The 14,362-nt window shown below is 43.3% G+C and overlaps 1 protein-coding gene across 3 annotated transcripts; it reads left to right on the forward strand.

Moving 5' to 3' along the window:
• Window positions 1-499: 499 nt before the first annotated feature.
• Window positions 500-9,596, forward strand: LOC117827634 (ankyrin repeat and MYND domain-containing protein 2-like). 3 transcript variants are annotated; one of them, XM_034704253.1, is made up of 10 exons: window positions 500-675; window positions 1,555-1,619; window positions 2,696-2,834; window positions 2,940-3,038; window positions 3,161-3,321; window positions 6,900-7,114; window positions 7,234-7,369; window positions 7,483-7,611; window positions 8,118-8,241; window positions 9,363-9,596. In XM_034704253.1, the coding sequence occupies exons 1-10, from the start codon at window positions 609-611 to the stop codon at window positions 9,512-9,514; spliced, it is 1,287 nt and encodes a 428-aa protein (XP_034560144.1). In that variant the 5' UTR covers window positions 500-608; the 3' UTR covers window positions 9,515-9,596. The 3 variants fall into 3 exon arrangements, with proteins under 3 accessions (XP_034560144.1, XP_034560145.1, XP_034560146.1); XM_034704254.1 differs by having other exon boundaries at window positions 7,234-7,342; XM_034704255.1 differs by lacking the exons at window positions 500-675; window positions 1,555-1,619 and adding an exon at window positions 2,411-2,557 and having other exon boundaries at window positions 2,632-2,834.
• Window positions 9,597-14,362: the final 4,766 nt, after the last annotated feature.

Genomic DNA, 14,362 nt, shown 5'->3' on the forward strand with positions numbered 1-14,362 from the left:
GTCCACAAAGTGCCGCTGTCTTCAGTGTGTAAAGGATAAAAGGTGACTGAAAGTGAACACTGGAAACCACTGCCATTGAAAAAAGTCATGGATTTGGTTTTGTGTTTTCTGGTCAGGCACATATGCATGATATGCTGCAGCTTCCTGACCTGTGGGGCTCCATGATTAAACAGTGAATGGACTACTTCTTCAGTAGAACGGTGCTGAACACGGTTGCTGGAATTATTGTGGCCAGCACATGCATAAGCCAGGGTGCTGATAACCTCTTCATTACTTAACATTGCAACGACAAGATTTGGTGCTGCCTCCCTCATGGTTGCATGACCCAAAGCTGCGTTTGTGCAGACCCCCTGTCTTTGTTTTTATAACAGATGAAATATCTGGAACGGAGCTCTGAACCCCCCTACCTTTGAGTAAAGTGGTATGCTCCAGGCCCACTCACTGTCAGCACTACTGCTGCTTCCTCTGACCCCCCCCCCCCCCCCCCCCCCCCCAGTCCCCCTGGAGACCTCAAGTTGGACCCAATAAACCACATCAGATTAGGAGAGACGTCCACACAAGACCACATCAGATTTGGAGACACCAGGACCTGTTTTTATTTTTTAAGGATGACTGAGGCTCAGAGAGGAGACCTATCAGACTTGGAGCGGAGGATCTTGCAGGTGATCTCTGCAGGTAAAAACATGATCATACACATCTCACTTAGATGGATTGTGTGTATATTAAGTTAATGAAAACCATTTCTTATTTAATCTCTGTTTACAGTAGCCTCTGATCAACTAGAGGGAGAGTCATGATCCTGATCAGGATAAGCATAGGCTTGTACAAATCAAGGCCCTTTCAGGGATGATAGAAGAACTAGGCGAGGTGTTTGGTGGTCCCAGCACCCCAGAGAAATAGGTTTAGCTTTCATGTCTCAGGTTAATGGTAGCGAGTCAAGACTGTTAGAGCAGAAGGAGATTCAGACTCAGAAACACCATGACCAGATAAGGAGGACTAGATCAGTGAGACAGGAGATGCACTGCTTTGTCTACAGGGGCCAACAAATCAACACAAACTGAACAGATCCTTACAGGAGCGTTAGATAATAATGTGTGCATATGTGTGTGTGTGTGTGTGTGGGGGGGGGGGGGGGGGGGGGTGTGTGGGTGTGTGTGCATGTGTAAAGATACATATTCACAAAAAAAAGAATCTTCAGGAAAAGTATCTGAGTTCAAATTGATCAACTTTATAATGAAATTCATTATGATGGACTATATATTATGTTAGATTATATTATACTATTTTAAATTGTGTTTTGTTCAAATATAATATAATATAATATAATATAATATAATATTATATTATATTATATTATATTATATTGTATTATATTATATTATATTATATTGTATAGTATAGTATAGTATAGTATAGTATAGTATAGTATAGTACAGTATAGTATAGTACAGTAAATTTTGAATATTAATTGGATGTTGTTTGGGAGTTTGTAAATAACCTTATTTTTATGAACCCCCTCTGTTCTGATGTTCAAACTTCATTAAACCTTTTTAGGCAACGTTCAGGAGGCAGCCAAGCTGCTGGCCAACAACAACATACGGATAAACTGCCTTGATGAGGTAGGGTTATCAATATTAAATACATAACAACATAATAATGGTCATTTTTGATGTTTTCTTTACACAGATTCTCTTTACACCAGTCTGTATATTCTCCTGTGATATAACACAGACTGTAAGCCTGTGACCCTCCCCCTAATGTATCAGTGCTGTCAGTTTGACGTTTGTTCTCACTGTGACGCGAACATATGGAGACGACTGAGAGAGTGCCAAACAAAAGACAGAGACACTACATGTAGCTCACAGACACAAAGTGTCACTGACAGATGACAGGCCCCTGAACGCATCACAGGGACATGTCTGCTAACAAAGATCTGAAGGTATCACAGAGACATGTCTACCAACACAGACCTGAATGTATTTCAGAGACATGTCCAATGATAGGAACCTAAACGCATCGCAGAGACATGTCTGCCAACAAAGACCTGAATGCATCACAGAGACATGTCGACTTATAGGAACATGAACACTTCACAGGGAAATGTCTGCTGACAGGAACCTGAATGCATCACAGAGACATGTCTGCTGAGGGTTCCTGAATGTATCTCAGAGACATGTCTGCTGACAGGGACCTGAATGCATCACAGAGACATGACTGTTGACAGGGACATGAATGCATCACAGAGACATGATTGTTGAGATGGACCTGAATTCATCACAGAGACATATCCGTTGACAGGGACCTGAATGCATCACAGAGACATGTCTGCTGATAGAGACCTGAACACATCACAGAGACATGTCTGCTGACAGGGACCTGAACATGTCACAGAGACATGTCTGCTGACAGGGACCTGAATGCATCATAGAGACATGTCTGCTCACAGGGACCTGAATGCATCACAGAGACATGTGTGCTGACAGGGACCTGAACGTGTCACAGAGACATGTCTGCTGACAGGGACCTGAACGTGTCACAGAGACATGTCTGCTGACAGGGACCTGAATGCATCACAGAGACATGTCTGCTGACAGGGACCTGAATGCATCACAGAGACATGTCTGCTGACAGGGACCTGAATGCATCTATGAGTATATCAGAGACTGTCCTCTTCTTCCCCTGTGTTTTCATACAGAATGGGATGACTCCTCTGATGCATGCAGCGTATAAAGGTGAAGCTGAAATTTGTCGTCTGCTGCTGCAGCACGGAGCTGACGTGAACTGTAACCAGCACGAGTTTGGATACACAGCACTGATGTTTGCCGGACTGTCAGGTAAACACACCTGCTTATCAAAGAAACCCAAAGCTGATGACCCCCTGGTGTTAGTTAAACCTCAACATGTTCTGTCTGTATTTGTGAACCTCACACCTTTTTCAGGGAAGACTGAGATCACCTCCATGATGCTGGACGCTGGAGCAGAGACGGACCAGGTCAACTCTGTGGGACGGACTGCTGCTCAGATGGCGGCTTTTGTAGGTCAGAACTTAAACACATAAGAAACCCAAGAGACCCTGACACTGGTTTATATCTACAGGTAGAGACCCTGATTGCCCACACCTGACCCTGAACCTGAACTAAACCTGTCTCTTCTCCTCCAGGTCAGCACGACTGTGTCACAGTGATAAATAACTTCTTCTCCCCGAGAAGGCTTGAGTACTACACCCGCCCTCAGGGTCTGGAGAGGGAGCCCATACTGCCCTCCCACTTAGCCGAACCTCTTCACAAGATCATCATGACCACAAACCTTAACCCGGTTAAGGTGAGGCTCTTAACCACCCACTAACTCATCAACAAGTTCACCAGCATGTTCTTGAGTTTTTTTCTTATGATCCCATTTTTAAGTAGCAGGTAAAAACCTGATCAGTGTTTCAGGGCAGTTTCTTGTGGTTGCTTACACTGCGTTCCAAATTAGTATGCAAGTTGCAGTTTTGTGAATATTTAAAAAAATATGTTAACAGTCGTTTTCAAATTTGTTAAGTCTGATAGTGAATATATTTCTTCAACTGTGTGGTTAAAATGATGCTTTTCAAAGTATGTCAGCTGTTTTTAAATAAATGCAGAATCTGCAGAAATGAGTGTGCCAAATTATTATGCAGGTTGGTGATAAGAGCATATAACTTGTGAAAATTTAAAAACTAGGCACCATTTAAAACATTCAATTGATTGAAAATAATAATATTTACCTCAACTGTTTTCAAACTTCAACAAAAGCAACTGTTTTCTTTACATTTGTTTACAAAATAAAACTGTTAATGTCTTTAAAACATTTCAAATCTAAAGTGTTTCTCTAATGTCCAATGTAACCTCCTTTTCTTTCAGTGAGGGTCAGAGGTCACTGTAAACTGATTTAGTTTCTGATGACTTCTCTGCTGACTCTGTGAGCTGTACCTTGTGTGTCTTTCCAAAGATGCTCTTTGAGCTGTACTTCAGCCATCACTGTAAATCTTCTTTATTATTGACCACAAGTTCTCAGTCGGGTTGAGATCGGGTCAGCAGGTAGGCCAGTTCATGAGGCGATCCTCTTTAAAGCCCTGAGATGGCGTCCTGTCCTGGGAATAACGTGAGGCATGTGACGGTGCATTGTGCTGCATGAACACTAGCATCTTCTTCACTTTCACTGAATGTCTTTTCCTCAATGGAAGGAAAATTTTACACCATCCTGAACCCAGAAAGGAACAACAGGTTCATCATTAACAATGACAGCGCAGAACATAACACCACCACCTCCTTGTAGACGTCGTAGTCGAGTTGGAGCAGCATGGCCAATTGAGATCCAATCAGATGCCCCCCCATCTGGTCCTTTAAGGGTTGCCCAGCACTCATCAGTGAATATAACTTTGGAGAAGTTGGCCTTCATGTGTTGTTGAGCCCATTCCAGTCGTTTTTCCTGATGTGTTTTCTTCAGTAGAGGTCTTTTCTTTTCCTTTTGGACCTTTGCATCTCGTCTTAGCGTCCTACATGGAGTAGACCTGGGTACATCATCGAGCCCCACAGCTTTAAAAACGGCCTGACTGGTAGTTAAGGGTCTTTGATCAACCTCTGGTTTGATTCTTGACAGTTCTCACTTTGATGATGTTCAACAGACTTCTTCTACTCTGGGTTTTCTCTCATCCTGACTTATTGAACGTATCTCTTTAATGTTCGGTGGTCACGCTGTCATTTCTTGGCTCGATCATTGGTAGATCCCCTCTTACTCAGACTCTTGACAGTTTGACTCTTGTCCTCTTTGGTCAGGTCACTTTTCTTGCCCATGGTCAAAGTTGAATAGGACCTTCATAATAATGTGGCACACCTATATACACGTGGTCTGTGATAAAGGACATTAGAAAGCTTTGTAGATTCAAACTAAAAGGGTTTTGTTAAAGCACAAGGCCTTAAATACATCAGACTAAAACACTATCTCTTTCTGAACATCAGTCATCCAGATTTTCAAGAAAAGGTTACCTGCATAATAATTTGGACTCCTGGGAAGGAGCTGGACTCTCTCAGGGTGAGGGGTGTTTTGGAAGGGATACTTTCCCATCGCTTTGTGGCATGGTGTTGGAGGTAGACCAGTTTTACAGGTCTCAGAGGCTCACCCTGACTGTGGTTTCTTATCATGCACCAAAATGCAGTTCAGAGTAAGATCAGAGTACCTGGACCTCTTGGAATCTGTAGTTGGGGGTTGGAATGGGTGGTGACCAGGGATTAATGGTTCCATTGCAGGATTAAAAGCCTACATAGGCAGTGATAGAAAAGCACCTGGAGGGGGTGGAGGAATGGCCTGCTACATCAGAACCCGAGAGGTGTCCTGTGGTTAGACTTCTGTACTGGTCATGGATTGGTCATGAAACCTTGTTCGAGCACAGGGGGGTTCGTGAGGGTACCTGGTACCAGAACACCTTAGGCCAATGACCAATGATCAACTTTGTAGTCTGCATGTCTTGGACACTTGGGTAAAGAAAGAAGCTGGTTGACGGCTGATCTCCACCTGGTGGTGAGTTGGATTAGGTGGCGCATGAGGTTGCCTGACAGACTCTAAATGTGTAGTGCAGGCGAGCTTGGAATGCCTGGTAAAGGCTCTTAGGTGCTGAAAGAAGTGTGACGCTGAAGAGGGAGACTGTTCGGGCTGGGCTAGCTAACAAGTCTCTGGAGGAAGCTAACAAGTACCAGGTGACAAGGAGATCTGGAGCTCTGGTTGGCTGCAGAAACTAAACCATGAGTATGTGATGGAGTTTGGGGAGGCTACATGGAAAAGGACTTTTGGTTGGATGTTTTGGCAACCTGTTAAATGACTTTGGAGAAGAAAACTGGGCTTGGCTCAAAGTAACCTCTGCAGGAGTGGAGAACAGCAGATCACGAGGATGAAGATCAATGAGGATGTCTTTGGGCAGTGAAAAAATCAAACAAACTCTGAACACCTGAACCAAACCTGAACTGTCATATGATTCAGTTTATGACCTCCACCCTTCATATGATTCAGTGTATGACCTCCACCCTTCATATGATTCAGTGTATGCCATCCACCCTTCATATGATTCAGTGTATGATCTCCACCCTTCATATGATTCAGTGTATGACCTCCACCCTTCATATGATTCAGTGTATGACCTCCACCCTGTCATATGATTCAGTGTATGACCTCCAACGTGTCATATAATTCAGTGTATGACCTCCACCCTTCATATGATTCAGTGTATACCATCCACCCTTCATATGATTCAGTGTATGACCTCCACACTGTCAGATGATTCAGTGTATGACCTCCACCCTGTCAGATGATTCAGTGTATGACCTCCACTCTGTCAGATGATTCAGTTTATGACCTCCACTCTTCAGATGATTCAGTGTATGCCCTCCACCCTTCATATGATTCAGTGTATGACCTCCACTCTGTCAGATGATTCAGTGTATGACCTCCACCCTTTCATATGATTCAGTTTATGACCTCCACTCTTCATATGATTCAGTGTATGATCTCCACCCTGTCAGATGATTCAGTGTATGACCTCCACCCTGTCAGATGATTCAGTGTATGACCTCCACCCTTTCATATGATTCAGTTTATGACCTCCACTCTTCATATGATTCAGTGTATGACCTCCACCCTGTCAGATGATTCAGTGTGTGACCTCCACTCTTCATATGATTCAGTGTATGACCTCCACCCTGTCAGATGATTCAGTGTATGATCTCCACCCTGTCATATGATTCAGTGTATGATCTCCACCCTGTCATATGATTCAGTGTATGACCTCCACCCTGTCAGATGATTCATTGTATGACCTCCACCCTGTCAGATGATTCAGTGTATGACCTCCACCCTGTCCAAATGTAACTGTCCATCTGGTTTGTCAGATTGTCCTGTTGGTGAGGGAGAACCCGGCAATGGTGGAAGTAGCGGCCCTGGAGAAGTGTTCCCAGGTGATGGACCTGCTGTGTGAGCAGTGTGTGAAGCAACAGGACATGAATGAGGTGCTGGCCATGAAGCTGCACTACATCAGCTGTGTGTTGCAGAAATGTGTTTCCTTCCTGCACAAACAAGACCACAAGCTGGATGCACTCATCAAGAGGTGAGTCTGCGAGAGGGATAATCAGCAGCCCTGTTTGACCGGTTAGACTCGTATGACTAATCAGACCAGTCTCTAAATAAATAACAAACACTACCATCTCTTGTTTATCCTGGTTTTAGCCTGCTGCGGGGGAGGGACAGCGACGGTTTCCCCCAGTACCAGGAGAAGTTCATCAGGGACTGCATCCGGAAGTTTCCATACTGCGAGGCCACGCTCCTGCAGCAGTTGGTGAGGAGCATTGCAACGGTAGAGATTGTAAGTGATGAAGATGAGCACAGTGATAAAGAGCGTGTTGGCAGCAGCTGACTGTCCATCATGTTTCTGTGTGATGATCGTCTGTTCAACCTCTGATGTGTACTGGTTTCCAGGGCAACCATCCCACAGCGTTCTCCGTGCTGAATCAGGCTCTGACAGGTCAGATGGCGTTTGTCGATGCTGATTACTGCACCGCATGTGGAGAGAGGGGGGCTGACAAGAGGTGCTCCCTCTGCAAAGCTGTGAGTCAGAGGTTATATCCCAGTATCAGTAAATCAATGAATCAATCAATCTTTATTTATAAAGCACCAAATGACAAAAAATGTTCTCCTCAGACTCTTTCCATAAGAGCAGATCTAGACCGTACTCTATGTTCTATTATGTACTACTATTATGTATTATGAGTATGAGTCAGAGTTTACAATTAAAGTGACACCTGGTTCAGGCAGACCACTGGAGCTGCACGGATTTCACACCTGACCTGGGTCATTCTCACCACCACCTGATAAACACATCCTCTTATAGTAATGTGGCAGTCTGTTTGAGCTGACAGATGTCCAGTCTCTCCCTGACTGAGCTGAGTTTATATCTGAGAGTAAATCAAATTGTATTATAGTGTGTTATACTGTATATATATACTGTGTTAGGTCATCTATGTCCAATATGTTGAAAGAAAACTGTAATATTAGAGGGGTGTATCAATCCTGAAGCTATTTACTCTCAGGTGACCCTCTCTCTGTCCTCTCAGGTGTTGTACTGCAGTCTGGTGTGTCAGAAGCTTCACTGGTTCACACATAAGAGGATGTGCAGCTCTCTCCAGGAGCAGGATGCTGACCTGGAGGACAATACGCCCAGACTCAAACAGCTGAAAGGTGAAGGTCTGCAGTTAAACTCCAAACTGATCCTCCTGGTCAAAGATTCATGCTGATCTTTGAGAAGACAAACTGTGTTCACATTAAACAGAGTCATGTTTGTCAGCCAGCTGTAGAGCAGCTGGTGGAAGAGAGAGGGGGCTGCCTCTTACCTCCTTAGTCCAGTCTTAGTGCTGCACTAGGTAAAATGTTCCCAAAGTGGGGGTCACAAGACACTAAAGGGTAATTGCATAATTTACTCATTGTTGTAAATATATCAACGAAAGCAACAATAGCAGCAGGTTAATTCATAACAGCACAGGAAACACAGCAACATGTGCCTGTAGCTAGGCTATTTTTCTGCACACCTGCTAAATAAATTATGAAGTGACACATTATTACATCCAGGGACAGTGGGGGTCGCAAGTCTTTGGTACCTATATTTTGGGGGTCAACGGCCTGAAAAGTTTGGGAAACCCTGCACTTGGCTACCTGTTCCATCAGGCCATGGACACAGCGAGCTACCTGCTGTTAGCGTTTATGCTAAACTAGATTCTTGTACTAAACGGATGAAGAAAGCGACCTGATGATGAAGACAGTTAGCTTTCTGCTATTAGCCTTTAAGCTAAGCTAGTCTCTTGGTCTAAAAAGATGAAGAAAGTGACCTGTTGATTGAGACAGTTAGCTTTCTGCTATTAGCCTTTAAGCTAAGCTAGTCTCTTGGTCTAAAAAGATGAAGAAAGTGACCTGTTGATGGAGACAGCTAGCTTTCTGCTTTTAGCCTTTATACTAAGCTAGTCTTTTGGTCTAAACAGTTGATGAAAGCAACCTGGTGATGGAGACAGCTAGCTGTCTCTCTCCATGCTGTTACCCTTTGAGCTAAGAAATGATCTGGTCCTAAACAGATTATGAGACCTGGTACTAGCTTCCCGCTGATAACCTAAGCTTAGCTAGTCTCTTGTGCTTAACAGATGATGAGAGCAGCATGGTGATGGAGACAGCTATGATAGCAACCTTGTGGCGGAGACAGCTAGTTTCATGTAGTTAGCCTTTATGCTAAGCTAGTGTATTTTGCCAAACAGGTGATAAGAGCAACCTTGTGGTGGGAGCTTCTTGCTGAGCTAGTCTTTTGTCCCACACAGATGATGAGAGTGACTTGGTGATGGAGACAGCAAACTTCCTGCAGGAGTTGTGTCTGCGGGCAGAGGAGAAGGTGTCTGCAGCTGGAGGATGTCCTGCTGAGCTGCTTTCCTGTCCGTCCACCTCCACCCAGGGACCATCCGGCAGAGACTGAGGACACACACACACACACACACACACACACACACACACACACACACACACACACACACACACACACACACCAGGTGGTTCTTATAACCAGATGAATATGTGTGTGAGTCTTTATAGGTGTATTTGTGTGTGTGTCGGATTGTGTGTGTGTTTAGTCTCGTGCAGGTTGTCTCTGTGTTTGGACCTTCAGGGCCACCATAGCAAAGTTCTGTCGCAGTGAACAGCTCTGACGTGAGCTTGTTGTTGTGTACAGGTTTTCCTTTGGGCCCCGTTCTGTTTCAGCCTTACTTTGTTGTGCTCGTGTTTCAATACCTTACCTCTGCCCGGGTTGTTCCACCCCCTGTGGACTCATCTTTGATTAAAAGGACTCTGAAATTTTGCCTTGTGTATCAAGCCTTGCATCTGGATCCACTTTCATGGTTCAGTGTTACACTTCTGAAGATTTGTAGTTAGACTGACAGTGTTTTATTTATGAGAAGTCTCCTGACCCACACTGTAAAAACAGGGCTGCAGTGTTTCATTTAGTGTGCAGTGTTATCTTTGAAGAGTGAATTTAATAAAGTTTGTTTATCAGTTTTTCAGGTGTTTTTTATAACCTGACAGGTTAACTCAGAAATCATTTGAGTCTTAGCTGATGTCCTGAGCTGTCTGTTTCTGTGATAAGATGAATTTCAGCGTAATAATCCTAATGACACTCGTTATTCTGTTATTCTAATATTAACATAAAGGATTACGTATCAGTCACAAAGCTTTGCTCAAACACTCAAGGCTCATGTTTTTAGTTTGAATGTTTTTGTTATAAACTTTATTTGAATGATCATTATCCTCCATCATATTTTAATATTACTCTAGTTTCAACACTAGATGGCAGTATTTGTCTTCTCTTGTATTGTTCAACTTTTTTTATTTATTTTGTTTTTATTTTGTTTTTGCAGAATTATTCCAGTACAACCAATACAGTGTAATAGTTAACAGTCTTTTTCTGTTTTTAAACACACACACACAACTGCCCTCCCACCACCCCACTCCCTCAAACCCCAGCTCAAGTTAAGAAAACAAAATGTAAACAAAAATACAATACAATCAAATAATACGTGGTACAGACATATATAAATAAGTAAGGAAATAAATAAATGAATAGAACTAAAAGATGTCGTTCATAAGAAGTTTGATATTAGTTTTGTTTGCTGCTCGCATTCCAGTCAGAAACAGTCTAAATCAGCCAGCATTGTCCACATGACCCGTGTCGGCTCCAGGCGCCCACATTGTTCAACTCTTGATAGGCGGCACGGTGAGGCAGCGGTTGGCACTGTGCCCTCACAGTCAGAGAGTTCCTGGTTTGATGCCCTGGCTGGTCGGTGAGGCATCTCTCTCCGTACACAGACATGCTTGTTAAAGTCAATAATGACTCTTAATTATCTGCAGGTGTGACAGTCTCCTGAAGCCTGAGTAATGCTAAACACTGACAGAGTTACCTGTCTCAACCATAGACTGTAAAATGGACAGCGTTTTCCAATTGTATGGTTTTGAAGACAAAATTATCCTGTTCCAGAACGCTGCCATCTTGTAAATTTTCTGCAACCAGAGTCTGCACAGTAGGGAATTTGTGTGTTTCCACGGTAACGAGCTTCGCCCTACAGGGTAGCGTCCGAGGTCCTATGGAGTTTCTCTCTACGGCAGCTGTCAATCAAAGTAAACCTGGAAGTAAAACCCCGTTTTTTAACCTCTAATAACAAACAAAAAGAAACTTTTTAGAAAGAAGAGGCCTTCAACACAAAACAGTCAAATAATAACTACATATTTATTTTTAAAGTGTGACTGGGGGGCCCTAGGGGGCCAGCCGCTAGGTGGAGCAGTTTTTGTGGCAGCCTCACTTCGAGCCGAGTGAGATGATGTCCATTTTATATACAGTCTATGGCCCCCAGGTGTGTAAATGCTAAATAAACTTGTTCTTCTATATCTCTTTTCTTTCTGAGCACTCAAAGCTCTTTTACTCTCCTCGTCACTTTCACCCATTCACACCACATTCACTCTCTGATGGTAGAGCTGCTATAGTAAGGGACCATCAGTGTTGATCTCAGTCATACACATTATAACACACCGCTGAACAACAGAGGGAGCAGTTTGGGGTTCAGAGTCTTGCCCAAGGACACTTCAGCATGTGACTGCAGGAGCTGGGATCGAACTGCCAACCTTCAGTTTGATAGAAGACCCACTCTACCCCCCTGAACCACAGCCCTGTGTGTGCAGCTGTGGTATTTCAGGGTGTGAGTTTATGAAACACAGTAATGGGACACATTGTCACCAGGTCATGTTTCTGGGATACAGAATGATGCTGTTCAAGAAGGGAGAGGACCCTGCAGCCGTGCAAAGAGGGCGACAGGTGGTTGTTTGTGTGGCCTAAAGCAAAATGAAATAAAACTCACTCAATAATCATGGATCCAGTTTTTCAGTGTGTTTTTAGGAATACGTTGTGGTGATCTTACTTGTTTATCTTCCTGTGTCATTCTTGGTTAGGGCCTGAAGGTCGGCGTCTTAGTCCTGAGGATCCAGGAAGCTGATATCACACTCTCAGACCTCAGAGTGTCAACAGCAGTGTTTAACGCTCCGTTACTCATGGAGGGGTCATGGATGGGGTGTTGGTCTTAAAGAAGTGATTTTTACACTGAAACATGCTGTAACACATCACAGCCTGCTGGAATCCACAGAGTTCAGGGTGGTGCAAAAATCTGCCAAAGAAAGGAGGGAAAAGGCCAAGGAGAGAGTGGGCACGATGGATTCAACACCTGATCAAATAAATCAGCTGTCTTTGACTGACAGCTGGTCATCTGCTCTCTTTTCAGCACAACTATGCATTTAAATTGTATTTTCAGCACAAACAACTATTTCACATTTCATAGCACACATGCTCTCTTGAACACTGCAGGACTTATAAAAATACTTACAAATTATATATACTTACAATGATTTAGGCTGAATACTGAGACACCAAAGACCAAGTGAATTAAACCAAATACAACACTTCTACCTCCATGTCTGGAGTCCACTGTCCCATTTATTGGCCTGATACATTTATCAACATCATCGCTTTTCCCTACTTCAATAAGTCTAATCATAAAGCATAGGCTTTGAAAACATTTCAGCACCGCAGGAATAAAAGATCATCCTTTTTATTTCTCTAAGACAGCCCGAAAAGCAGCCACTCTTTGTCCATGGTCCTGTTAGCTGGAGGCAGGTGCCACTGCTCCTGCGTTGATGGTGCTGCTTGCAAGGCTACCCTCTGTTGTTATCACCACCACCGTCAACCACAGAAGTTGATTTGCCTGTTAGACTTTTTGCTTTCTTCCATCTTGCTGTGCAGAATCAAAAGCGCAATGTGACCTCTCACTCTCCCTGTCTTATTAAAAAGAAATGACGAACAACTAACATTAAGAGTCAAAGAAATGTACACTACCGTTCAAAAGTTTGGGGTCACCCAGACAATTTCGTGTTTTCCATGAAAACTCACACTTTTATTTCTCAAATGAGTTACAAAATGAAAAGAAAATATAGTCAAGACATTGAGAATGTTAGAAATAATGATTTTTATTTGAAATAATAATTTTGTCCTTCAAACTTTGCTTTCATCAAAGAATGCTCCCTTTGCAGCAATTACAGCATTGCAGACCTTTGGCATTCTAGCTGTTAATTTGTTGAGGGAATCTGAAGAAATGTCACCCCACGCTTCCTGAAGCACCTCCCACAAGTTGGATTGGCTTGATGGACACTTCTTGCGTACTGCGCTGTCCACTCCATTACAGACAGAATACCAGCTGCCTGCTTCTTCCCTAAATAGTTCTTGCATAATCTGGAAGTGTGCTTTGGGTCATTATCCTGTTGTAGGAGGAAATTGGCTCCAATCAAGCGCTGTCCACAGGGTATGGCATGGCGTTGCAAAATTGAGTGATAGCCTTCATTATTCAAAATCCCTTTTATTTTTTACAAATCTCCCACTTTACCTGCACCAAAGCATCCCCAGACCATCACATTACCTCCACCATGCTTGACAGATGGTGTCAGGCACTCTTCCAGAATCTTTTCACTTGTTCTGTATCTCACTAATCTTCTTCTGTGTGATCCAAACACCTGAAACTTCGATTTGTCTGTCCATAACACTTTTTTCCAATCTTCCTCTGTCCAATGTCTGTGTTCTTCTGCCCATATTAATCTTTTCCTTTTATTGGCCAGTCTCAGATATGGCTTTTTCTTTGCCACTCTGCCTAGAAGGCCAGCTTCCTGGAGTCACCTCTTCACTGTAGACGTTGACACTGGCGTTTTGCGGGTACCATTTAATGAAGCTGCCAGTTCAGGACCTGTGAGGCGTCTATTTCTCAAACTAGAGACTCTACTGTACTTGTCTTCTTGTTCAGTTGTGCACCGGGGCCTCCCACTACTCTTTCTACTCTGGTTAGAGCCTGTTTGTGCTGTTCTCTGAAGGGAGTAGTACACATTGTTGTAGGAAATGTTCAGTTTCTTGGAAATTTCTCGCATGGAATAGCCTTCATTTCTAAGAACAAGAATAGACTGTGGAGTTTCATATGAAAGTTCTCTTTTTCTGGCCATTCTGAGAGTATAATCGAACCCACAAATGTGATGCTCCAGATACTCAAGTTAGCTGTGCTAACGCAACTGCACAAGGGTTTTCAAGGTGTTTCTAATCATCCATTAGCTTTCTAAAGCGATTAGCAAACACAATGTACCATTAGAACACTGGAGTGATTGTTGCTGGAAATGAGCCTCTATACACCTATGTAGATATTCCATTAAAAACCAGACGTTTGCAGCTAGAATAGTCATTTACCACATTAAC

Source organism: Notolabrus celidotus, chromosome 16 (genome assembly GCF_009762535.1).
Source record: "Notolabrus celidotus isolate fNotCel1 chromosome 16, fNotCel1.pri, whole genome shotgun sequence".
Lineage (NCBI taxonomy): Eukaryota > Metazoa > Chordata > Actinopteri > Labriformes > Labridae > Notolabrus > Notolabrus celidotus.

Coding starts and splice junctions, on each gene's coding strand:
- LOC117827634 (XM_034704253.1), top strand. CDS start 609: ATGACTGAGGCTCAGAGAGGAGACCTATCAGACTTGGAGCGGAGGATC. Junction 3,039..3,160: donor TCAGATGGCGGCTTTTGTAG/GTCAGAACTTAA, acceptor CTTCTCCTCCAG/GTCAGCACGACTGTGTCACA. Junction 7,115..7,233: donor CTGGATGCACTCATCAAGAG/GTGAGTCTGCGA, acceptor TCCTGGTTTTAG/CCTGCTGCGGGGGAGGGACA.